This window comes from Danio aesculapii, chromosome 15 (genome assembly GCF_903798145.1).
Source record: "Danio aesculapii chromosome 15, fDanAes4.1, whole genome shotgun sequence".
NCBI lineage: Eukaryota > Metazoa > Chordata > Actinopteri > Cypriniformes > Danionidae > Danio > Danio aesculapii.
The window spans coordinates 31,789,978-31,816,045 of record NC_079449.1 but is presented as its reverse complement, the minus strand read 5'-3'; the positions used below and the strand labels follow the sequence as shown (position 1 = coordinate 31,816,045).

The 26,068-nt window shown below is 37.1% G+C and overlaps 1 protein-coding gene across 1 annotated transcript; it reads left to right on the top strand.

Annotated features, from left to right (window-relative positions):
* Window positions 1–663: 663 nt before the first annotated feature.
* Window positions 664–25,419, top strand: LOC130242454 (polypeptide N-acetylgalactosaminyltransferase 17-like). The gene is given in 16 exon segments (XM_056474569.1): window positions 664–1,182; window positions 3,821–4,100; window positions 5,639–5,822; window positions 6,825–6,991; window positions 9,740–9,914; window positions 11,671–11,868; window positions 16,770–16,887; window positions 17,052–17,237; window positions 19,942–20,022; window positions 20,024–20,080; window positions 23,610–23,649; window positions 23,652–23,704; window positions 24,984–25,103; window positions 25,105–25,146; window positions 25,234–25,269; window positions 25,271–25,419. Coding segments are annotated over 16 exon segments (1,851 nt in total). The 5' UTR covers window positions 664–1,179; the 3' UTR covers window positions 25,382–25,419.
* Window positions 25,420–26,068: the final 649 nt, after the last annotated feature.

Sequence of the window (26,068 nt, the reverse complement as noted above, 5' to 3'; positions counted from 1 at the left end):
CACATCCTAGAACAATCAAAAATCAACACAAAAGGTTTTTAAATGAGATGTAAAAAATAATCCCCCACACAACCCCCAGCTTGAGAACAAAAACCTGACAAATGTCTTGAAATACAATATCTGAACAGTATAGGTATATAGGTATATATCTCTATAGGTGTGGTAAGACTCTGGCCGATTGAAAAACTAGGTGTATTAGGTGTAATGGCCATTCTACATTATTTTGTAATTATGGCCTATATTGTCATTTAGCTACTCATTACTCAAAATCCTGTATAGGACTATCAGTATACGTAACTACAATGTTATTTTTTCGTGAGTTATTATCAGCGTATTGCCGTGTGTGTACTGTAAATACGCCCAGTAATTCCTCTAGTTCAAAAAGGTGCACTGAGATTCTCCCAGGAGATCTCCATTTAGAGCATCTGCCCTCAAGTGTGCCTCAAGCATCTTACTAATTAACGTTGCATTTACCATTCCTCTCATATTATATTAAGCCCAGAAATTCTGTACCTTCTTCTTCTCTGGCTGTGTAAAATGATGTGGGTGAAGAGTGATGAAGCGGCGCGCGCGTGAGCAGCTCTTCAATCCCACACACGCGCGCGCGCATCTGCTCCTCCACTCCGCGTTTTCCAGCAGGCTCAGCAGAGGCGCTATCCAGCATTATGAGGACAAAACCATTTAACAGGGCACATTAACTGCAGAAAACTGTGTGGACGGAACGAGACTGCTCGTGGATCATCCTCTGACGGGAGGACCGTCAAATAACAGCAGGTCTGAAATATAGCGTCTGTAATGAACGGTGCGCTGGATGTGGACGAATCCGGCTGGAGATGATGATGATGGTGATGATGATGTTGCGTCTGCGGAGACTCAGAGCTAAAGTAGAGGGATCTTACACACTTCTGCAAACACGCACGTAAAGCCTGACCTCTCGAAACACCTCACATTATTTATTTCCAGGAAAGGAGCCGTGTTTGTCACTGAAGACCTCCTGAATTTGACTGACAGACGTCTTATGATGAATGACTGCAGTTTAGGAGCGTTTGCTCTGACTCTTTGAAGTATGTTAATGTATTTCCCATGTGGGTTGTATACAGAAGAACATGTGAATACGGATGAAAGCACACAGGCGGACTCCACTATGTTCAAGAGCAGGATGCGTTTTACCAATTCGAAATGGTAAGTGCTTATAGTACATTTCTGAAATGAAGTATTTCAGCCAAAGTCTTGCAAGAACAGTCCTTATTGGGGGATGTGGGGAGATCCATCAAATGTAGAATTTCAAAAGACTGTTAATTGGGTTCCTAAATCCGCCAGGAGCCAACCTTGAGCAACCTTTTAGTTACAAAATGTATGGTCTTTACAACCGGAGTAAATGAAGAGTTCAGTTGCAAAAACCTCTAAATGCCATCTGAAATGTTCTCCTAAAATGACCATTTTTGTCTGCCTCCTATGTTTTTGTTCAATTATTTCACTTTAAAGGCAATGTAAATAACTTATTCTTCACTATAAAAGTAAAATTACTGAGCCTACACACAGGAGTCAGAGAAAAATGCTCATTTTAGAAGAAAATATCAGATGGCTTTTAGAGGTTTTTTCATCTGAACTCTTCAAATGCATCTAGACAGGTATAATAGATGATAAGGTTAGAAATTATAAACAGGATTGTTAAAATTCGCTCACTATTTAATCACCCTCATCCTTTTTGAGCTCATTTATTCTGCTGAACACAAAAGAAAATATTTTATAGAAATCTGGAAACCTGTAACCATTGACTTTCAAATAGGGAATGCAAATACTATGGATTTGTACCATACTATGGTCAATGGTTTCTTTGTACAAAATTATAGTATAACTATTTAATGTTCAGTCAGTTGCCATTATCATCCTGAAGGGGTATATTTTGTCAGTGCATGTCAGAGTCTATATTAACTCACTTATTACAATGTTACTTTGTAAATAAACAGCCAAAAATATTGCTTAAGTCAAACTGATAGCTTAAGTTAAATTTGGATTTTTTTTCAAAAAGTGTCTTCAATTAATAGTTTACCTGAAAATGAAAACTTGGTTGTAATTTACTCCTCCCACTGTTTCAAACCTGTATGAGTTTCTTTCTTCTATTACACAAGACAATTTTTGGGTGAACTATCACTTTAATATACCAGATTAAGGAAAAAAGACAGAAGAGGCTGCTAAATATTTTTTATATCTTTTCATAAGTACAATCATCAAAAGTTTTATGTTCCCCATAAAAATCATATTGAAGTTCTTCAAGGTCATTTGAACATAATCATTAAGCTATTCGAGTCAAAAGATGAAATCCATTAATTGACTTTCATCTGACCTGTACTTGAGAGAGATGGCGGATCGATACAAGAAACACGAAAGTAGCATAGTAGTATATGATATCTGTCAGATTTATTAGACAATGATCCTTTATTTACAAATATTTTACAACGGAATAGTGCGATTGACAGATCAGAAAGTACTAATACAGATAATGTTATATAGGACAATTAAATTAAATGTAAAATGTGATATAATAAAAGCAAAAAGGTATTTGCAGGGGTGAAAAAAATCTATTTTTGATTAATTGATCTTGAAAGTGTGGTTGATTCAATTTGATTTCAATCTCGAAAGCCATGATTCCAACCGTTATTTCATGCTCTGGCTATGCACTGTATGCAACCTATGTATACAATTAAATAGAGTTTGGTACAGGTGGCTCTTCATTTAATTTGTAAACTGATAAAATTTCTTCCTTTTTAGAAATATTAAGTAGCATTTGTAGTATTTGTATTAATTATATGCTCTAAATCAAGAATTCCCAGCAAACAATTTTGTGTTTAATAGATGTCTAATAGACATCTAAACATAGACAGCTTGGCCAAAACAAGGCTAAACTTGGGCTGTTAGTGAAAATCTAATAGACGTAAAAGAATAGCCCAAAACTAGACTAGTTGTCAAATAGACATATTAGACAGACTTTATATGTGTAGTCATTCATTTCTGTTTATTTGATGACTAGTGTAGTTTTGGCCTATTTTTAGACCTCTATCAGATTTCCACTGACAGCCCAAATATAGCCTTGTTTTAGCCAAGGCGACTATGTTTAGATGTTTATTAGACATCTTATAAAATCAGAAAATGCTTGCTGGGTTGAGAATTGAATCAACAATTGAGTCTATTTAAAATGTGTTTGCAACCAAGAACAACTGAATTGATACTCAGCTCTAAAGCTAATTTTAAGCTGCTTAAGATTTACATTTTGTTTAAACAAACTATTAAACATACATTTTTAATTTAATTTTTAGAAATTTTAGCCTGTCTAGTACTAAAAAAAAGGTGTGTGGTCTGTCCTTTAATGTTGAGTAGTCGTTGACCTATTCTGTATTCAAATTGATATAAAATGGTAACTTTATACTATGTGAAAAACACTATACCCCAAGACTAGCAACAATAGGCAGAAACCACCCAAAATTACCCTCTACTCCCAGTGAGATTCTGAAGTGTCCCTTCTGAAGTATCAATTTACTATCCCATGAGGCCAGGGGAGAGAATGTTTGAATGGCAGTGAAGTGACTCAACTAATGCTGGCAGATCAGGTAATAGTGGCAACATTTCAATGATCCATCAAACATTTTGGCCACAAAGTAGCTTCAAATTCAAATGCAGTAACTATTCAATCCCTGTTCGTGTTCCCTTCAGTCTTCTGTTGATTTCCTGTCAGCACTACTGTGTCTGTCAATAAAACAGAGAGCTTACATCACATCCCTGCTTGTCACAAGTTCAGTTTGTGTATGAAATGTCTTCCAAGATGCGTTTCGCTGGATTCCGAACACCAAAATCGTTCATGGCCTTTGTGATGAGAAGATGGAAGATATTACTGGTGCTGAATGTGTTTACGGTGGCTGGCTTCATCACTTTTTGGGGCAAGTGCAATATACGCACCACCAAAGCTGTTGGACAACAGATGGCTGCCGATTCGAGAGGACAGACCAATCTGAATGGATCTTTTCAGGAGACCAGCATCACTCATGATGTACTCTTGAAGAGACTGGGATCACTGGAAGATGTGGTGTACAGACAACTCAATGGTAAGTCACAAAACAGCTACATACAGTGCAACTGGAAAGTATTCACAGCGCTTCACTTTTTCCACATTTTTTATGTTACAGCCTTATTCCAAAATGGATTAAATTCATTTATTTCCTCACAATTCTACCAACAATACTCCATAATGACAATGTAAATAATATTTTTTTGAAAGTGTTGCAAATTTATTAAAATTAAAAATCCTGAAAAATCACATGTATAGAAGTATTCACAGCCTTTGCCGTGAAGCTCTAAATTGAGCTCAGGTACATTCTGTTTCCACTGATCATTCTTGAGATGTTTCAGCAGCTTAATTGGAGTTCACCTATGGTAAATTCAGTTGATTGAACATGATTCGAAAAGGGATACACCTGTTTTTATAAGGTCCCAGGGTTGACAGTGCATGTCAAAGCACAAACCAAGCATGAAGACAAAGGAATTGTCTGTAGGCATCTGAAGGACTCTCAGACCATAAGAAACAAAATTCTCTGGTCCGATGAGACTAAAAATTGAACTCTTTGGAGTGAATGCCAGGCGTTACATTTGTAGAAAACCAGGCACCGCTCATCACCAGGCTAATACCCTCCCTACATTGGTGCATGGTGGTGGCAACATCATGCTGTGGGGATGTTTTTCAGCAACAGGAACTGGAAGAACAGTCAGGATAGAGGGAAAGATGAATGCAGCAATGTACAGAGACATCCTGAATGAAAACCTGCTTCAGAGTGCTCTTGAGCTCAGACTGGGGTGACAGTTTATCTTCCAGCAGGACAATGACCCAAAGCACACCACCAAAATATCAATGGAGTGGCTTCACAACAACTCGGTGAATGTCCTTGAGTGGCCCAGCCAGAGCCCAGAGCTAAATTCTATTGAACATGTCTGGAGAGATCTGAAAATGGCTGTACATCATCGCTTCCCATCCAACCTGATAGAGCTTGAGAGGTACTGCAAAGAGGAACAATTCCCAAAGACAGGTGTTCCAAGCTTGTGGCATCATATTCAAAAAGACTTGAGGCTGTAATTGCTGCCAAAGGTGCATCAACAAAGTATTGAGCAAAGGCTGTGAATACTTCTGTACATGTAATTTTTCAGGTTTTTTGTTTTTAATAAATTTGCAACAAATAAAAAAACTCTTTTTTTCACATTGTCATTATGGGGTATTGTGTGTAGAATTTTAAGGAAATAAATGAATTTAATTCATTTTGGAATAAGGCAGTAACATAAAACAATGTGGAAAAAGTGAAGCGCTATGAATAGTTTCCGGATGCACTGTGTTATATTGTAAAATGTGTTCATAATAGTATTTTTCACAAAAATCAAATAGATAGTTCACCCAAAAAATAAAACTTACTCATCATTTATTTCTTCTGTTGAACACAAAGCAAGATAAATGTTAGAAAGAAGAAATAAACTCAAACCGGTTTGGAACAAGTATGATTAAACAAGGATGAGTAAATGATGAGTAAATAATTTTTAATTTCTGGGTGAACTGTCCCATTAAAATAATCTAATGAAGTAAGTCATTTATGTTGAATAGGTTTGTCCAAGTCTCTTGGACTTATCGAAGGTTTTGGAGGCCGGGGTAGAGGAGGTATACCAGCCACACTTACACCAGCAGAAGAAAAGGAGGCCAAATTCCTGAGGGAGAAATATGGCTACAATGCATTTCTGAGTGACAAAATCTCTCTGGATAGATCAATTCCAGACTACCGTCCCAGCAAGTTAGTGCCACTGACCTTTTTTATTTTAACCTTTAGGTACCTTACAGTTACTCTTGATGTAATATGATTGATTTACCTGAAGGGCAAAGATAAGAAAAACCTATAGCTGTAGATTCAGGAGTTCACACGTATTTACACTAATTAGACAGAAAGTTATGCTGCGGTCACACAAGAGTTTGTGAGTGCGAAATTCTGTTTTATGGCGCTGCGAAAATGGGTAGGATTAAACAAGATGATTAGACATTAAAAGAAGTGAGTGATTGCTCCATATTTTTTATTTGTCCAGAGAGGTCATGTTTTGATCTTCGATTGGTCTCACGCAGCCAAGTGATGCGATTTCGCAGGTCAGAGTTCACCAAGCTTGAACTTTGCAATGCAATGAACTGCGAAACTTGATGCACGAATTAATGGAAGTCTATGGGGAGAAAAGTCCAGTGTGACCACAGCTTTATGGTATTTGATGGGCTGTCCAAAGGGAGGGCACTGAGCTCAGTATTTTGACTGTACCCGAAGTAACTCTTGGTTGAGATAAGAGTGATATAAGTGAGGGGGTTGGTGGAGGGATGCTGCCAAGGGACAGAGCTGAGTCATTTTTGCACACGTATTTACCCCTTGATTAATTAGGCTGATTACTAAATGTAGTCTGCCTTGTGTTAGGTTAATTATCTGAACATGCTCCTTATGAACTTTGTTAATAAAACATCATTAAGTAGAATGTGCTTAAGATTTTCCATATACCGAGTTTGCTGAGGAGAGAAAAGTGGCATTTACTGTTTCTGAGTTCAAGCGAGGTTCTATAAATAAGCTTCATATTTGTGCCCCACTAGGCTGTGTAATTGTTATGGTGAAAATGTGCAAATAAGCCAAGCGAGCAAATTGGCTTTCATTCTGTTAGGAAGTGAAAGGTTTCACACCTCCTTGTGTAGCAAAGGAGACTCAAGAAGCTTGTTTTGTTTTATAGATAATGTGATATTCTGTGTGTCCACGTGTGTGTTTTTATAGATGCAAAAAGGCCTTTTTTCCCCGTGACCTGCCACAGATTTCCATAATTTTCATCTTTGTGAACGAGGCATTGTCCGTCATTCTGCGTTCAGTCCATTCAGCTGTCAACCACACACCAGCACATCTTCTAAAGGAGATCATCTTGGTGGATGACAACAGTGATGACGGTGAGAGTTGACAAGAGAAGTTTATATTTACATAATTTTTCAGGGCTTACACCGTGTTTTACAGGGTATCCGCTGGGTCTTAAAACCTCTTAAATCTCAAAAGCTAAGTTTTAGGCCTAGGAAAGTCTTAAATCTGCTGAAATGTTGTGTTGTAGGTCTTAAATATTTTTTAACAGGTCTTAATTTTCCTTTTTTCATGATATCCAATCTGACCATTAACACCCATACAATCACCAACAATCCATCTCAAGTAAATTAACATTTTTATATAAAAAGAGAATTTAGTCACTTTCCTTAAAGTAACATTTGCTTAAAGGTTCTCTGTTTATTTACTGCTGAGAATACTGACCTGACCTATATTTTTTATTATTAAATTATTATTATTGTAGACTGAAGTATTTGACAGCTGTGTTTTGTTATATTCTTGATAAGGGCTATAGGGTTTGTGAACGGATGTAGTTGAAAATTAATTTAAAAAAAAAAGAAAAAAAAAAGATTATTATTGTATTATTAAATGTATTACATTTTAATAGTTTTTTGATAGGGCAAGTGAAAATCTTTTCTAACTGGGATATTCGAAAAATATATTTAGCATTTAGCCCTGTATAAGTCTAAAGTTTCAATTAAATGGTCTTGAAAAGTCTTAAATTTAACTTGGTGAAACCTGCAGAAATCCAGATTTTAACAACTCGGCAGAAACATTTAAATATGAGACATTCAAAAGCGCAGAACAGTGCACTGCACTCCCAACAAAATGGCCAGGTTTATAATCTAATTGATACACATTAAACCTCTTTAACATTATTGAAAGTACATGCTGAGTGACTGATAAATGTTGGATTGAGTCATTTTAAAACTACAGTGGTCAACATTTGAAGTCGATCAAAAAAGTTTTGTTTTAAGTTGTCTTAAGACAAGAATGGGTGTTTCTTAATAGTTTTAGGACAACTTTGATGAAAGGTTTTGATCCACTTCAAACGTTGACTGCTGTATATGTGTGCTCAGGGCTTAACTTGTAAATGGATAATTTCCTGAACAAAAAAAAAAAAGTTACCGTGACCGACGTCCGCCACACAATTTTAGTTTTTCCAGAACATGACGTCAATAAGCAGTGATAGTGCAAAAAAGAGCATCAAATTTCTGAACTGTCTTTAATTATTTTTTATATTAATTATATAACGTTATGGGTCAACAATGGGTAAAAAAACAAACAAATATGGAGCTACAAACATAAATCGTATGAAACATCTCTATCCAGTTTACTAACATCCCTGACATTGTGTTTACAATTATGTGCCAAGCGAAAATGACTCACTCAATCCAATCTCCAAGAAGAGCCCACAGTTAGTTCTTCCTTCATGTATTCTGGCTGACTTGAGATCGCTTTGCTTCTGTCTTCCACTTTCCTGATCCATTCGCCCAGTTTCATCTTCTCAAGATCTCTTTTGATCAGGCTCAATATCAGATTTACTCATGGTTTAAAAAATAATATATGCTTGACTGCCTCTGGCATTTTGAAAATACAAATAATAACAATAGTCACCGACCAATAGGAGTGATTCTAAATGTAAAAAAGCCGAATGGTCAAAAGTGACTACCGTGCACAAAATCCACACAGCTTTGCTCGCTGTTTTTTATTCGGACTCATTCAAATTCTTTCTCTCTCTCTCACACACACATGCAGGTATTTACCATGCAAAAGTTAATACCAGATCAAATAAAATAAATACGGGAGCGCAAAACACGAATATCTGACATTTCCCGGAACAGGATCCGGCAAGATCCGGCTCAAACTATCTACTCATGCTTTCAGTATGGCAAGAAATTTATTCTGAGGTGATAATTTTTTGCCTTTATTCAACCGCAGCATTGCATAAATAGTTTCTGCAATTGAATTTTGGATGTTGCTGTCATGGATGGTTAAGAAGACATGGTGTATAAGTAGTTTATGACCTTTTATTACGTTGTAGCGTTAATAAAAACTAGCTAGGACATGGTGTTCGGGTATGTTTACATTGCAGCAAATGTACTAAAAACAGATGACAGCACTGTCAAAATGATCCCTGTTCAAATGGATCTGCAAAAAGGACTAAACCAAATCCATAGATAGCACAACAAAATCGCCCAGAACATCTTAGAAACCATTAGTTGACATAGAAACAGTTTCTTCGAATAATTTTTGTTGTAAAGCATTCTGATTGAGTCTAATCCATTGTGTTGTATGTGGCGGGTAGTGTCAACACTGATAATCTGGAGTTGTTTGTCAAGCACCCTTTGCTCACGCTGCACATGGCCATGCTTGTCTATTGTATCAAAGTGTGTGCTCAGGCCTTCCCAGAGAGACAGTTCAATTTCCATCGCATTGTTGGCACGAGCTGGTGGCAGAGGGCCAGCCGTCCATCAACGCTAAGGGAAAAGCCTGCGTTTGCTGAGATGAGGCGGCAGGCGAGCAGCACACCCAATTCTGTCCTCATAATGTCAGTGATTCACGGTTTGTCACTCGGAATGCAGATGACAGTGTTTAACGTGGGGAAAGGGACCGCTTTCCAAGAACGTGCTTTCCAGGGGGTTGATGTGGATCCCCATTGCACAGATCAAAGGCACGGGAAGAGTTTTGGCGTAGGAGACACATTTCCTCTGGTGTGCTTTAAACACAGCAACAAACACTCAAGCACCATGAAACAAGATTTCCCCCTCTTTACCATTTATGTGTGTGTGTGTGTGTGTGTGTGTGTGTGTGCATGACAGTGCAACTGAAAGGCCCACTGGAGGAGTACGTCAACAAGCGCTACCCAGGTCTTATCAAAATAGTGCGCAATCAGAAGAGAGAGGGGCTTATACGGGCTCGCATCGAGGGCTGGAAAGTGGCCACTGGGGAGGTGACCGGCTTCTTTGATGCCCATGTTGAGTTCACGCCTACATGGTGAGAATTGAGCACTTGCCACAATATGCTGCTGGTCTTATAGATGGTCTCATTTTCACCTCGACTCTTTAGGACTGTTTATAACTGGTACTAACATCCATCTTGGGTGATCTAAACTAAAGTGCTCAGCTGAGACGGATATTGTAGATGTTTACAACTAGTAGTAACATGTTTTTCAAGTTTATCTCTTGTGATTGGCTTTCAAGTGGAACATTCCAAGTGTTTTCATCAAGTATGTCATCGGAAGTCAAATTAAGAAAATGAAAGGGGTTTCTTCCAAGTATACTAACAAATTTTACATTTGTGCATGCAGTATTCCAAAATTATAAACTAGAGATGCACTGATTGACCAATCATAAGCACAGCCCTGCTTTGTTTACAGCGCTAACCAAATAAACAGCTTGTTCTTCAACTAATATTTTCATTCTTGTCTCTTGCTTAAAATAAAATAAATGACAAAATCAGCACTCTGTATCAGAATCAGCCCATTTGCTTGTACAAACTTGTAAACTCTCAATCAATGCATCGCTATTCAAAGAAATTTTTTTCTTATTTTAAATAATGACATGATTAATGATGAAAAACACTTGGTTTTGCTGGTGTAAACTGGATTAAACTGGTTTAAGCTGGTTTACAGAAACAACCAGGCAAACGCATAACCTTGCAAAACTGGTGCTTAACTGGTTAATGTCCATCTAATAGTGGTTAAACCCTTTTAAAAGTATGTTGTACATATATTTCCGACTCAGGCTCAATCTGAAAATGTACCGCTAAATACATTTCTGGAGAGTGCCAAATACATCCCAGGAGCTACGTTTTTTTTTTTTTTTTGCAGTTTTTGTTTCGCGAATCAACCAGAGGCTTTTTCAGATCTCAAATTTCTCTTGTGAGTGCCATTCACGCCTGCTGTTCTTGCGTAAATCCACCAGAGACTGACTGACCGATCAATCGACTGACCCATCCTGCTCCTTCTCTAAACCCAACCAATAGTGTTTTCAAAAGCACCGCTTGACCCGCCCACCTACTTTCCTAAACCAAACCAACAGTTTTCAAAAGCAATTCAGACAAAGGAAAAGCCATCACGACAGCCTGATTTTTACCACGTTTTCAAATTTTACCACATTCTCACCCTGTTGTTTACTTGTTTACTTTATTTTTTGGCTTCTGTTTTGTCTTACCTTCTGTCTAAAATCTGTCTTTACCGGACTCGAATCCCGTTGTCGTGGTAAGGTCCTCTCTGTGTCTCAAGTCCGCCAACGTACATGGTGAGCTACTGGGCAAACTGGTAACAGCGGGAAAGCCATGCGTAAACAGTCAGCTTGTAAGCACAAAAAGGAATGGTGTCATACTGCCCCGTAGCATTCGTTTTGAAGATGAAATGCAGCCATACGTACTTCTAGCTACATAATTTGCATTCTCCATAAATGTATATAGGGCTGCGTTTTCACAATGAGCCTATGCTGTATATTTCTTAAAAACCAATGTAGTTTCTCTAATCAGATCATGAATCATGCACACTAACATCTATATTTAGTACAGTTCAGATGAAACAGATTTTAATGGCTCGTGTAAACAGGGTCTTGATGCATGTACCCTCTGTAGGTCCATCTAATTGGCTGATGTGAGGCGAGAAACCAGCCAACACATTCTGAAGCCAGAATTAGATTTAGCTTCACAGAAGAGTTGAAGAAGTGTTATTAGAAGTGTGCAATACAGTTTTGCTTATAATGATCTAACCTCTGCATCCCCTTGTCAGGGCTGAACCAGTTCTGTCTAGAATCAAGGAGAACCACAAGAGGATCATCCTGCCCTCCATAGATAACATTAAAGATGAGACGTTTGAGCTGGAACGCTATGAGAACTCAGGCCACGGCTACAACTGGGAGCTCTGGTGTATGTATATCAGCCCACCCAAACAGTGGTGGGACGAAGGGGACACTTCTGCACCTATCAGGTATGGTCCTACTGAACTTTTTAGAGGAGATCATTCATTCTGAATGCTTGCAATGCACATTATTCTTACTTTGGTTTAGTAATTTGTCTTGGGTGACCAGGTGGCAAGGTTTCACATTGTACATTTGTGACCATTAGCTTTTGGCCCAATCCCAGTTCTATTTTTTACCCCTACCCCTTCCACTTGGCCCTTAAAACAGAGTGTGAAGAGGAAGGGCTTTAAATTTTACCCCTAAGAAATGGTAAAGCACTACAACACCTGCACACGTCATCGTGTCATCGCAAGCTTTACTTCATATAAGATCGACGATTGCGACTACTGCAGTTATTTCAGTTACGTTATTTTTTGTTATTCGTCTTCAGGAAATCACTGAAGGCAACAATATCATGTTATCATAATGATATAATGTGGCAATAAGATTGTAACTGTACTGCGCATTTACACTGTGACCATTTTCAACTATCTAAAAACATGAACACAACATTAACAAAAACAACAGGGTTCAGCACTATGTGCTAGGACCCCTAATTATAGCAGACTCTGTAAAAAGGTCATTCCCAGCCACTAGATTTTTCTGACATGGTATTCGAGTGTCACCGAGTGACATGTGAAAGTATGTTGTGGAACTGCTATACAAGAGTTATTATCATGAATTGTAGATAGCAAAATTTAGCTGATTTTTTATCGTTCTTTTACAAAGCATGATCGTAAAACACGAACGCCATTATAAGTGTATTAAAACATATGCTTGTTGTTGTAAAAATTTGTAATGATAAAAAATACTAATTTGTGCATCTCTTGACTTCCGTGTGCAGCCATGCTGCTGTTGTAGCTGGTGTATTCTGGGAAATGTTTGTACCCCTTGGTTTCAAGTGTGGTCCTGTAACCCGTCCTGTTAACCCTACTCCTTCAAGCTAAAGAGAACTGGGACACCCTTACCACCCCATGTGAATGTACAAAACAAGGGGTAAGGGAAAGGGCTAAGGGGTAGAATTGGGATTGAGTCTTTTTTTTATTTGCATAATTATAATGTTAATTGACTGGACAAGCTCAGTGAACAAAGAGCCTGCAAACTTACTGTTTGAATAACAGAACTTGGAGGACCAGCTGTGGAAAATTCCCCTACAGTATATACATTCACCAGCTACTTTATTAGATACACCTTACTAGTATTGGATTGGATCCATTTTTGCCTTCAGAACTGCCTTAAATAATAATGACAGATTCAACAAAGTGCTGGTAACATTCATTAGAGATATTTTAGACTAATTGACATTATAGCATCATACATATCCATCATGCAAATCTGCTGTTTCACCACATCCTAAATGTGCTTTTTTGAATTGGTATCTAATAACTGTGGCAGCCATTTTAATTATCCAAATTATCCATGATTTGAGCTTTGTGACATGTCTTGATATCCTGTTGGAACTAGCCATATCATGATAGACTCACTGTGGTCAAAAGAATATACAGTACCTATGTTTCCATCCAAAGATACAAATTAAACTTATGTACAAAGCTGGTATATTGCATAAATCATTTGCAAATAAAGCATCTTTTTCATCTGATGAGTCAAAGAGAACAAAATTGTCACGTCTTGACGTCTCACTGAGGCCTGTTTTGTATCTCATATGAAGACAAAGTGCAATGAATGGAAGGTGGCTCTTTGGGAGCGCAGACACTCAAGACAGTTCTGGGAGGTAATAATAAAATAATCGCAAACCACTTTAATGACAGACTTTGGCTAAGGGATTTTAGAATGACCAAAACAACATTTCAGATGTTTTAACACATGATCTATTAAAGAGCTCATATTATGGGTTTTTGAAAATGCCCTTCCATGTAGTGTGTAACACAGCTCTAAGTGAAGTGAAATATCCAGCTAAGGCTTAAATCTGTAAGTGTACAGTGTTTAAAACTATTGATTCATCTATAAAAGAGTCGACTCATAGTGCTTCAAACGAGTCGTCTTGATAACGAGTCATTAGGTGTTTCGCGATGATGCAGCCACGAAACACAAGCCTCGCCAGTAGTTACGCGCGCAAACCAGGGAGATTTGAAACGTGCGGCCCCGCCCACTAACACAGAAAAAACACTAGACACACACACACAGACGCCGCCGGTCGAATGAAGTCACGCTGTGCTCAGATGGATAATATTGACAGTCTCTACCCAAAGATGAGTTGTTAACCTGGTACAGTACACGCGGTTACTCTTTATATTCTCTTATCACATGTAAGCCACGTTAAAAACGCGACGCGTGCCGCTTTGTTTACGGATTTAACGTTAAAGGCTTTTGTGAGCTCGCGTTCCACTGCCGTTTGTCGTTGCTATGGCGATCGTAAGCTAGGAGACAGGAGACTCGTGTCACTTTCCCTAGTTCTTCTGAGGAGCGTTGTGTGTGTGTGTGTGTGTGTGTGAGAGAGAGAGAGAGAGAGAGAGAGAGAGACTCGCGTCGCTTTCCCTAGTTCTTCTGAGGAGCGTTGTGTGTGTGTGTGTGTGTGTGTGTGTGTGTGTGTGTGTGTGTGTGTGTGTGTGTGTGTGTGTGTGTGTGTGTGTGAGTAAGAGAGAGAGAGAGAGATAGAGAGAGAGAGAGAGAGAGAGAGAGAGAGACTCGCGTCGCTTTCCCTAGTTCTTCTGAGGAGCGTTGTGTGTGTGTGTGAGAGAGAGAGAGGGAGAGGGAGAGGCTAGGAGACTCGCGTCGATCTCCCCAGTTCTTCTGAGGAGGGTTGTGTGTGTGTGTGAAAAAAGCCTTACACTATGAAGCGCGTGTGCACTGTGACTACTTTTATATAGTTGATTACCAGCTGGGCATTTCACTCTGTCTCGTGCTGAAGCCTGTCACTGTCGACCAATCGCAGCAGGCTGTCATCGGTCCAATCAGCGCAGATTAGCTTCACGCTGAGGAGGGGGTTGGGAACAAATGAATCGCTGAACGATTCATATGGGAGTCGCTGGGATAATTAGGTAAAAATAAATGCAGATTATAAGACCATAAAAGTGTTTTATGACCTTGCATGCATATTAGACTGTTGTTGGAGACCCTTACAACCTAAATATGACCCTATTTCATGTATAATATGGGCTCTTTAAAACAGAATCACATCTCTTTTTTTGATGCGCATGCATGAATTTATTCAGTAAATGTGTTTCCATCATAATTTATGCAAATTTTTTCATATCAAATACAAAGCTTAACCTACTCAGTTGTGCACAAAATGTGAAGTGCAAATGTGCAGTTTTTTTTATGCACATTTTTCAAAGTTTCTGAGCATCTTAGTGTTTCCGTTAAGCATTTTTTATGCAACATTCCAAAATGGCCATACAATTAGGTGGATGGAAACATAGCTATGGACAGGGACATTATTGTCTATACAACAACACGTGCAATTTAGAATTTTTGATAATGAATTGAATATGTAGACTCAATTGGCAGTTCTTATTTCACAGAACTGCCACTGATGTGATCATCTGCTTCAAGGTTTGATGTGTTGTTTATTCAGAGATGTTCTTCTACAGACCTCAGATGGTAGTTTGAGTAAATGCTGTCTTTCTATCTGCTGAATCACCTCTGATCGACTAGGCTTTTTCACCCACGGGACTGCTGCTCACTGGATAATCTCTCTTTGAGCCATTCTCTGTTAAAATCCTAGTAGATCAGCAGTTTCTGAAACACTCAGACCAACTTGTCTGAATCGAACAACTGTGACATGTTAAATGGCACTTACAAATTACTTTTGTTTCTGATTATAAAGTTCAGAAGATTGCCATAACCATGTTTACTTACTAAGTGCATTGAGCTGCTTATATGAATTGAGTTTAAATGTGATTGGCTGATTAGATATTTGCGCTAACAGGCAGTTGAATGGGTGTACCTAATAAAGTGGCTGGCGACTGTATCTGCCCTGGTCATTCTAAATTATATAGAAAATATTAAACCATAAAATAATAGCTAAAAGTACACCAGAGTGTTTCACTGAAAGGCTGAAAGTAAACAGAGCATGCTGAAAGTTGCAGCGGTTTAAAGCATGTTAATATTTAATGAGGTTAGCATTGTTCAGATTGTGATTGGTTTTGGCTTGCCAATATTCTACAACAATATTGTTTCTCATTGTGTATCTCTGGTTTCAGCACCACAGTTTCATATCCCATGGTTAAAAGCAGAAATAATACTTTCAAATTAATATGTTACAGGTTAAGTGATCCTAAAAGTACATTTGCTAACAATTTTCTCTCAAACACAAACCTTAAAAAATGATCTTACTATTAAGAATGAATGTGGCATCTAAATTGGTTCCATATCAACTAAAATCGATAAATAAAAAGTAAATATCAAAAATAAAATATAAATAATTTCTTCGTCAAACAGTAAACATATAAATACAGCATTAAAATGTAACAGATGCTAGCTAGTGAAGTGCTATACAGGTAAACCTCACTCTTCTGACCTGTAAAGCGACAGACACCGATACAAAGAAAGGTGCAGTAGCACCAGTGGGTTAAACATGGGGCCTCGTCTGGCATGGGAGTGAGGTTTAGAGGGTTAGTGTAACAGCAGCCAGCTAGCTAAGTGCTATGCAGGTAAATCTCACTCCTTTGACCTCTAAAGGTGCTCTAGCGACAACCGCTAGATGCCATGGTCTTTAGCTTCCTTATTAGAGCAACCGACTCCCATGTAAAGAATCGCCGGTTCGATCCCTGCTCATACCAAGTTGCGTGCAGTAGCACTGCTGGGTTACAAAATAATATAGGATATTATATATTTTAACTGTTGTCAATATTTAATATTTTTATTTAGTTATACAGTCAGCAATGACATTCATTATTTGTTCATGAGTTATTCAATAATATATCAAGCAGCATTGAAAAAACTAATTGTAAAAATTTGTATTTTTTAGGACGCCTGCAATGATAGGCTGTTCTTTTGTGGTAAACCGGGAATACTTTGGGGATTTGGGCCTACTGGACGCAGGGATGGATGTGTATGGAGGCGAAAATATAGAGCTGGGAATCAGGGTTAGTATGCCACCCACATCCCACTGCTAAAGTAGAGCATTCGCAACTAAACCTCACCTACGCTCACTCCATACAACCTCTATTTGATAGGAATTTTTGACTTTTTACTTTTAAAATTTTGCCAGAACTGAATTTTTTTTACTGGCATATGTTTTGAAATCCAGGTTTGGTTGTGTGGGGGCAGCATGGAAGTTCTGCCCTGTTCCAGAGTGGCCCATATTGCTCGAACAAAGAAGCCCTACCACAGTAACATTGCCTTTCACACAAGACGGAATGCTCTTCGAGTTGCTGAAGTCTGGATGGACCAATACAAATCTAATGTCTATTTGGCATGGAACCTTCCGATGAAGGTAAGCAATAAAAGGTGGCATAGAATGAAACTGGATATATCTAGGCATAGCTTGATAATAAGAGTTCAGTACATGGAAATGACATACCGTATGTCTCGAAACGCGATTGTTTTCTTGTTCTCTTGCAAATTCTGTAACTGTAAAATCCTGATGTAAAACAGGCAGATCAGAACAAAATACAGGATCATTAATATGCACGCCATAGACTGCGTTTGATTGGCCACAACTTTTCATGAAATTACATTGATGATAATTTCCCCATTATTTTTGATCTAATCTATTATGCTTACTACGTATGTGGGACTTTTATTTTGAAAACCGGACATATCACTCAGCTCTTAGTGATTTTTATGGAGTGAAAATATGCGATTAAAACTCGTCTGTTTATGTCGAGGTTGATATTAATACCTGCCTGTGTTTTTATATACATTAAACCCACAAAATACAACTTTAAATGCATCTCTGCAACACAGGCTCATTCTGAAAACATATACATATACACATTTCTGGAGATCACAAATTATGTAGCCAGAGCTATGTATGGCTGCATTTCTTCTTTAAAACATACGCTACGGGATGGTATGATGCCATTCCTTTTCGTGCTTATCAGCTGACTGCTTACCTTCATTTGGACGGCTTTCCTGCTGTTACCAGTTTGTCCAGTAGCTTGCCATGTACGTCGGCAGATTAAGACGCACGACCACAAGGTTGGGGTTTGAGTCTGACGAAGAACTGTTCCAGACAGCAGGTAAGACAAAAATAGAAGCCAAAAATTAAAATAAACAAGTCAGTAACAGGGTGAGAATGTGTTAAAATCTGAAAGCATGGTAAAAATCAGGCAAGGGATTTTCTTTTTATGGATTGCTTTTTAAAACTGTCAGTTGAGTTTAGGGTAGTGGGTGGGCAGATCAATCGGTGCTTTTGAAAACACTATTGGTTAGGTTTAGGGATAGAGGAAGGTGGGTCAGTCGATCGGTCAGTCAGTCAGTTGACAGCGGCCTCTGGTGGATTAATGTGAGATTTTGGGATCTGAACAAGCATACACAGCGAAAACAAAAACTTAACTCCTGGGGCGTATTTGGCGCTCTCCACAAATGTATATAGGGGTATGTTTTCAGAATGAGCCTGCGTTGCATCTCCGTCAGCTTCTATTTACGATGTATAGTTATAATTTAGCCTGTATTTATTTCACAACACAATCTCAGGAGCAAATACGTTACTCTGGTGGCATAAAGATGCCCACTCCTAGATAAAATACATTTTAAAATATATTTTCTATATACATGTAGATATCACTGAACAATTTAATACATTGTATCATTATATATTATTCTGTATTTTGTTATCGCCTAATATTTATGTTATTTTATATATATATATATATATATATATATATATATATATATATATATATATATATATATATATATATATATATATATATATATAAATACACACACAATTGAAGTCTGATTTATTAGCCCCCCATTTAAATAATTTTTTTCATTTCATTAATAATTTTTCTATTTAAATTATTTTATATTTCTTAAATGATGTTAAGCAGAGCAAGGAAATTTTCACAGTATGTCTGATAATATTTTTTCTTCTGGAGAAAGTCTGATTTGTTTTAATTTGGCTAGAATAAAAGCAGTTTTTAATTTTTAAAAGCAATTTTAATGTCAAATTTATTAGCCCCTTTAAGCTATATATTTTTTCAATAGTCTACAGAACAAACCATCGTTATACAATAACTTGCCTAATTACCCTAACCTGCCTAGTTAACCTAATTAACCTAGTTAAGCCTTTAAATGTCACTTTAAGCTGTATTGAAGTGTCTTGAAAAATATCTAGTCAAATATTATTTACTGTTATCATGGCAAAGATAAAATAAATCAGTTATTAGAAATGAGTTATTAAAACTATTATGTGTAGAAATGTGTTGAAAAAATATTTTCTTCGTTAAACAGAAATTGGGAAAAAAAATAAACGGGGGCTATTAATTCAGGGGGGCTAATAATTTTGACTTCAACTGTATATATATATATATATATATATATATATATATATATATATATATATATATATATATATATATATATATATATATATATATATATAATTATTACTGTATTTATATATATTTGTGTTTGCCCTAAATATTGTGTTTGATGTAAGAATACATAATTGTACTGTTTGATCAGAGAGGAAGAAAATGTGACTTAATTAATAATAATAATTCCTTACATTTATATAGCGCTTTTACATATCTTTTTGGGGTGAATCTCCTCATCTACCACTGGTGTGTACCATCTACCTGATATGATATGGGGATGGTAAGGAGGGCATGATGAACATAGGCCAGTGGGCAAATTTGGCCAGGATGCCAGGGTTAAACCCCTACTCTTTGTTTCCTATCTGGTCTCCCATCCAGGTCCTGACTGGGCGCAGCTCTGCTTAGCTTCAGTGGGCGATCATGTGAGAGTTGCAGAGAGCTAGCTGCCAGCAAATTTTGTAATTTTGCTAACAGATTGGAACAACTGATGTCTTACTGATTCTTTATATTTGATACTGTAACTCTCTGACTAACATGCATCAATAAAAAGTTAAACTAATATAGTGTATCAGTGAATGTGACAGCTTTAACATTTTTCCCATGTCGAAATAATAAAGATTTTAATACTATTTACCTTTATTTCCCCTGTAGAACCATGGCATTGACTATGGAGATGTATCGGAGAGACTTGCGCTCAGGAAAAGACTCCAGTGCAAAAACTTTGACTGGTACCCTCGACAATATCTATCCAGAAATGAGAAGATACAACAACACTGTCTTTTATGGAGAAGTAAGTGCCATATTAAAGACTAAAGTTTATCATTGTTCTGAGTTAAATGTTATTTGTTTTGAAGGGATTTCTGTTTGAGTTGTGGTTCACAGATGTCAAAACACTGACAGTAGACCACTGGACATTTTTGCCTGCACAATTTTGCTAATATGACTGCACTCTAAAGGCCTGTGTTTACTTCTTTTGGTCTCACACACAGCCATGTCCACACAGTTTTCAGTCTATACTCAACCCCAGGGTATAGTTTAAAATGTGTAGTACCACCTGGTGGATCTTTTGATGTTTTGACATTCACCTCGAGCCTGAGCTATTCACACACCACCATCATGCAGACTGCAAAATTAGACTGCATGTGGATCTGTGTGTGTGGGACACTCTTAATAACAAAAGCTGCATCACGAGGACAATGTGTGGACCATCATTGAATGCAGATGACCAAAGTATACTTTGGGCTTAACACTGCGTCTCTAAATAGCACAGCTGGCACTTGTTGATGGGGCTGTTTTGGAAGCTCATAATTGCTTAGATATTGTTAGATGGTTAGTTCATTCAAAAATCATTTGTACACCCTCGTGTCCTACCAAAACCAGTATGACTGTCCTACTTAGAACAAAACTAACTTTGAAGAAATTTTGTATGAAGCACAATGTGCAATCATTTAATTTTAGTAACTGTCATAAAACTAAAACCTACAGTTATGGTGTTTAGAGTCACTGACTTCAAAACTGACTTTAATTTCAGAACATTCTTGAGAACTATCGCTAATGTTTGCCATCAATAATATTGGAATATAGTACTCAAGCCGTGTGAACCAATTGTGTGAAACTGTTCATAAATCATTAGGGGTGTGACAAGATCTCGTATGACGAGTTCTCGCGAGATTAAATCACGAGAGATTTCTCGTTGAGGTGAAAAGTTGTCTCGTAGGGTTGTGATGTTATTATGGAGCGTGAGGATGAAATTAGCATTAAATATTGGAGGCAGGATTAGATTTGAACAGCAAATCAAGGGCTTTAAACACACCTGGCAATCCAGGCCGGCCTCGGAGTTGCACGTATCACTTGATGTGTGTGACGTAACCTTTTTTTTTATTTAGTGGCTGCTACATCCAACGGAAGCTACAACTGCAGCCACAAACATTATGTTTTATAACCATGCGATGGAATAGCACTTCAGATATGCTTAAAGTCATAATCGTCGTAAACACAAATGGAATTTAGACATGTCAAGTATTCCTATTTCTTGAATTTAAATATCATCGAGTATAAATTGCGCACATGCACACTGAACTCTTGGAGTGTGAGCACATCACTGAACACATGTTTATATTGTGCGGGAAAAGCTGAATGTTTTTTTTATTCAACGTGCGGTATCAAATTACATTAAAACAACTCTCTCCTATCAGTCCTACTTCATATTCACATCCAGTAGCCCAGAGGTTGTCATGGCGGAATCAATGAAATCTTGCAGAATGAAAGTGGAACTGCTAAAAGAAATAAAAAATGAAATTTTAAAATGAAATTACATGATTTTATATTGTTCAATTTGTGAAAAAGAGTTTGATTTCTCATGTGAAACTGTACAGGGGAGAAGCCAATAGAGTTTATAGCTAAATATTTAGCAGTGTTTGCACATCCTTTACAGCATAGAATTCATTAAAATAGAAAGAAAATACCACTTATTACATTTTTTTAAAAAGCACCTAAATAATTTTGCATTTTGTTATGTTTTTGTTTTTTGTTTAATAAAAAACTATTTTCCATTCATATATTTCATGATTAACGACTCCTTAAAATTTTGTAAAATTCTCGTCTCGTCTCATTCTTGTGAATCCAATCTTGCGTCTAATCTGATCTTGTGGAGTAAGTGTCTCCTCAAACCCCTATGAATCATGTTTTTTGTTTTTTTTTTTGTAATTTTTTTTTAGCTTGACAGCACTCTTTTTAAAGATTCTAACTATTTAAAGGAATAGTTCACCCCACAATGAAAATTTACTAACCCTCAATTGGTTCCAAACCTTTATGGGTTTATTTTTTCTGTTTAACACAAAAGAAGATATTTTTAAAATTTAAAAAACCTGTAACCATTGAGTTCCATAGTAGGAAAAAGAAATACTATGGAAGTAGATGGTTACCAGTTTCCAGCATTTTCCAAAATATCCTCTTTTGTGTTCAACAGAGAAAAAAAAAACTCAAACAGGCGTTATACATGTCAATGTTGAGAAATCGATGACAGAATTTTTAGTTTTTGAGTGAACAATTTTTTTTAAAGTCTTGTAGTGACACCGGTGGCCATTAAGTGAACTGCAGCCAGCATCTTTTCATTCGTGGTGTTGTTTATACATAACTGTCAAGATGTTAAACATGATTCAATGATACTTAAGTCTGAATATTTCTCTAAATACATTCTCTGATTAGAAGTAAAAAGGAGCCATAAATAACAATCAGATGCACCTGATGACAGTGATATGAATGTTTGCACAAACCTGCCAATTTACACACATCATATAGAGAGAGACATAGATAAAATGTTACATTTATCATAAAGTATTTAGATCTGGCTATTTGAGACTATTGTTACATCAATATTTTTCTTTGCAAGAATTTTCTTGAACATTATAAATACTTCTTTAAAGGGCACCTATGGTGAAAAATCTACTTTACAAGCTTTTTGGACAGAAATGTGTGTAAGTATAATGTATAAACTGTCATACTGGGGTGAAATAAACACACCCAGTCCTTTACAGACTTTACAGACACATTCTGGCGACACAAAAGACTTATATTAAATATGAAAAAATGGGTAACCTATGTGCCCTTTAATATGTTCTAGAGGCTTCCACGAGCTTGTGTACACATTACATTCTGTTGATTTTATTAGCAAAAGTATCTTTAGCCCTTCACATAAAAATTAGTCCACAGACTTTCATAGAAATCATAGGAATTCTAGAAAGGACTCATTTTTAAGCATTTTCTTTTTAAAAAGTCCATGTAAATTCATACAAATAACACCTTTAATGTCTGAATACAAAAGAACACTGTAAACATTCTTCAAATTGTCTACTCATGTATTTCCAACCAAAAAGAAAGTTGGTTAACACTTTATTTTGATGGTCCATTTGAGTATTAGTAGACTGTCTGCTTAAAATCTGTTGATACTGCTCCTTCAACAGACATTTGACTGACTATAAGAAACTTTGCATGTACATGTCAACTTACACTAACCCTAACCCTAACCCCAACCTAACAGTCTACTTATAATCTAATGAGAATTAGTTGGCATGTAGATGCAATGTAACTTAAATTCAACAAAAGAACCATCAAAATAAAGTGTGACCAGAAAATCATTAGATTTTTGCACTATTTAATTTTTGGTTGTGCAAATTTTGACTTTAAAGAGGAGGCACAGCATCGTTATTTAGGTCTCATGTTAAAAATGGCTCATCAAAACAGATTTCAAAGTGAGAACTTTTTAACAAACAAAAAGCGGGTCAAGCCATCAGTTGGTTAACCCTTTCAATGTGTTCTAGATTCGCAATACCAATGTGACCCATCTGTGTGTGGACCAGGGCATAAAGAAAACCACACAGCAACTCTGCACCCGTGCCATGGCTGGGGCCCTCAGGTAAAGCCTCACAGATACACTGATCTCCACAGACCTGACCTCCACTAAACCTACACTCTAGTCTGCGCACAGCAAATAGGTTACGTCTAGAGGGAGTTTCTCCATGACACAGTTCTCCGCATTCTGTTCATCAGCTGCAAGTAAGCAATGACACGACAAGAATCAACAACAGCTCTATTCACAGTTTTGGGCTACATTTATACGACAACAAGGTAGACCGTCACAATTCACATACTTGTACTACGCCCTAAAAGCATGTACTTTTTTTGTAAAGGAAAAGTATATACTTTTGAGTGTGTAACAGAAGAGTATGCAAGCTTTGGGACATACTAATTCCTCGTTAACAGACTGTTATGTTGCTTAGTTACTTTTGTCTTTAATTACCTACCGTATTGGAGAAGCAGCAGCCGGTTAATCTGCCACTCGAGTCTTTCATGCAGAGAAATCTCCTCAGCTCTTTGGGTAATTAAGAAGTGAATGTCCAAGCATATCTTGATATAAGTTCTCGTTGTTGCCGATGAATATAACACTGATAACTAGTGGCTAGATTTAAATTAACATTCATTCAAACTACTTTACCAAAGCCTCTCTACTTGACCGTTGGTCTCGCGTGTCCGCCATGTTTGTAGTTTGTTTAAACTTTTTTCCATGTTTGTAGTTCTAATCAAATTCACGTCCAACGTGCAATGTATTGTGGCCAATGTTAGCAGTTAGAATATGGACGCTTCTACACTTCAAAATTTTCCCGGAAATAGTAAACCATCCAGGAACATTTGGTATACTCTTTTTAACATACTATGGTTTAGGACATACTTATTCTATTTTCGACCTTAACTGGCAAAGCTGGGATAAAAACAAAAGCTTTTGGGTAAAAAATCACCCACTTTTTGTGTTTCAGTTTAGATTACGTCAAACATCAAACTAAAAAGTGCACATTTCAACTAACTTCTCTGGACCTAACAAATAAAATAAAGTTTATAAATAAACTAGTTAGTAAAATAGTTAATAAAAGTTAGTAAATAGTGAGTAAATAATTTTTGGGAGTTGATCTACCTCTTTAAATTCAACCTGGAAATCAGAAGTTTCAGATTGAATCTTGACCAGTTCATGTCACTGGAGCTTAACACAGCTAATAATTAAAATACATTAACTGTCATTATGGATCTGGTAAACATCATCAGAGCAGGGTGCCAAAATGCCCCTGAATGACTCTGTGACCCAGTTACCAAATCACTGAAGGAAATAAATTCACATTATCCCACTGTGGTTTATTTTGAAGCTGGGTCGCTACACTAAGGAGGGTTATCTTTTTCTGGGTCCTCTGGGAAGCACTGGCGAAGATACTCGGTGTGTGGTGGACGATAAAATCAGCAGCTATCCACAGCTCCTGAACTGCGAGAAAGGTCTCAAGCATACGCCAGAAAACTTGGCACTTTGCACAGGTAAAAGGGTCACGTTTTATATAGAGCACTTTGGAAAAAATTTGCCTTTAGTCACTAAAACCATTCTTTCACGTTTGTTCCCTAAAGAATGAATCAATCATCAGCCGAGCTACAGGACGCTGCCCTCGAGATAGTGCCGGCTAATGTCTACTTCGGCTACGCTCTGATCCTGCGCTCATGTACTGGCCAGAAGTGGAACATCAAGAATCTGATGAAACAAGACCAAGGGCAGTGAATCAGAAAGTGGAATCGGTTTTGAAGAACTCAAGCAGAAGGGGTACTGATCATTTTGAGTTTAAGTTTCTGTCTTACTACATTCCATGTTACAAAAACATAAAGCACCATTTAATTTCTGGAGAAGCTCAGACATCTTTTCAAAATGGACAGTTCCTGCAAGAACATTAAGAAGTTCCTCCAGTAACCTCTTCATATTGACAGGATTTGGGATATTTGAACTGTAGGCTGAGTAGGATATTTGGGGTTTAATTGTGTGACTCTTGTGAAGTTTTGAACCAAAATGACCATTAAGCATTGTAGATGATAAACTGCTGTATTTCAAATATACATTTCTGTATCATTGTATTGTACTATGATTATTATTATTATTATTATTATTATTGTGTTTCATTATTTATTTTAATTCACAAAAAAGATTTTACTACTAAATTTACTCACCCTGAAGCCATCCAAGATGTAGGTGTTTTATTTTCCTTTAGTAGAACATTCACCAGCATGGACTCTGCCACACTTTGAGCTAGATTTTATTGTAGGGACGAAAGGGATGGTAAGAGAACAGTGGGATGAAGGGGAACGAAAAATATAAACTATATATAAAATACAAACAGTGAACAGGTAGGTAGGTTAATCGGGGGTCCCACGATGATGCCCAGAGACTCAGAGTATGGGTACTGTCTTTGTAATA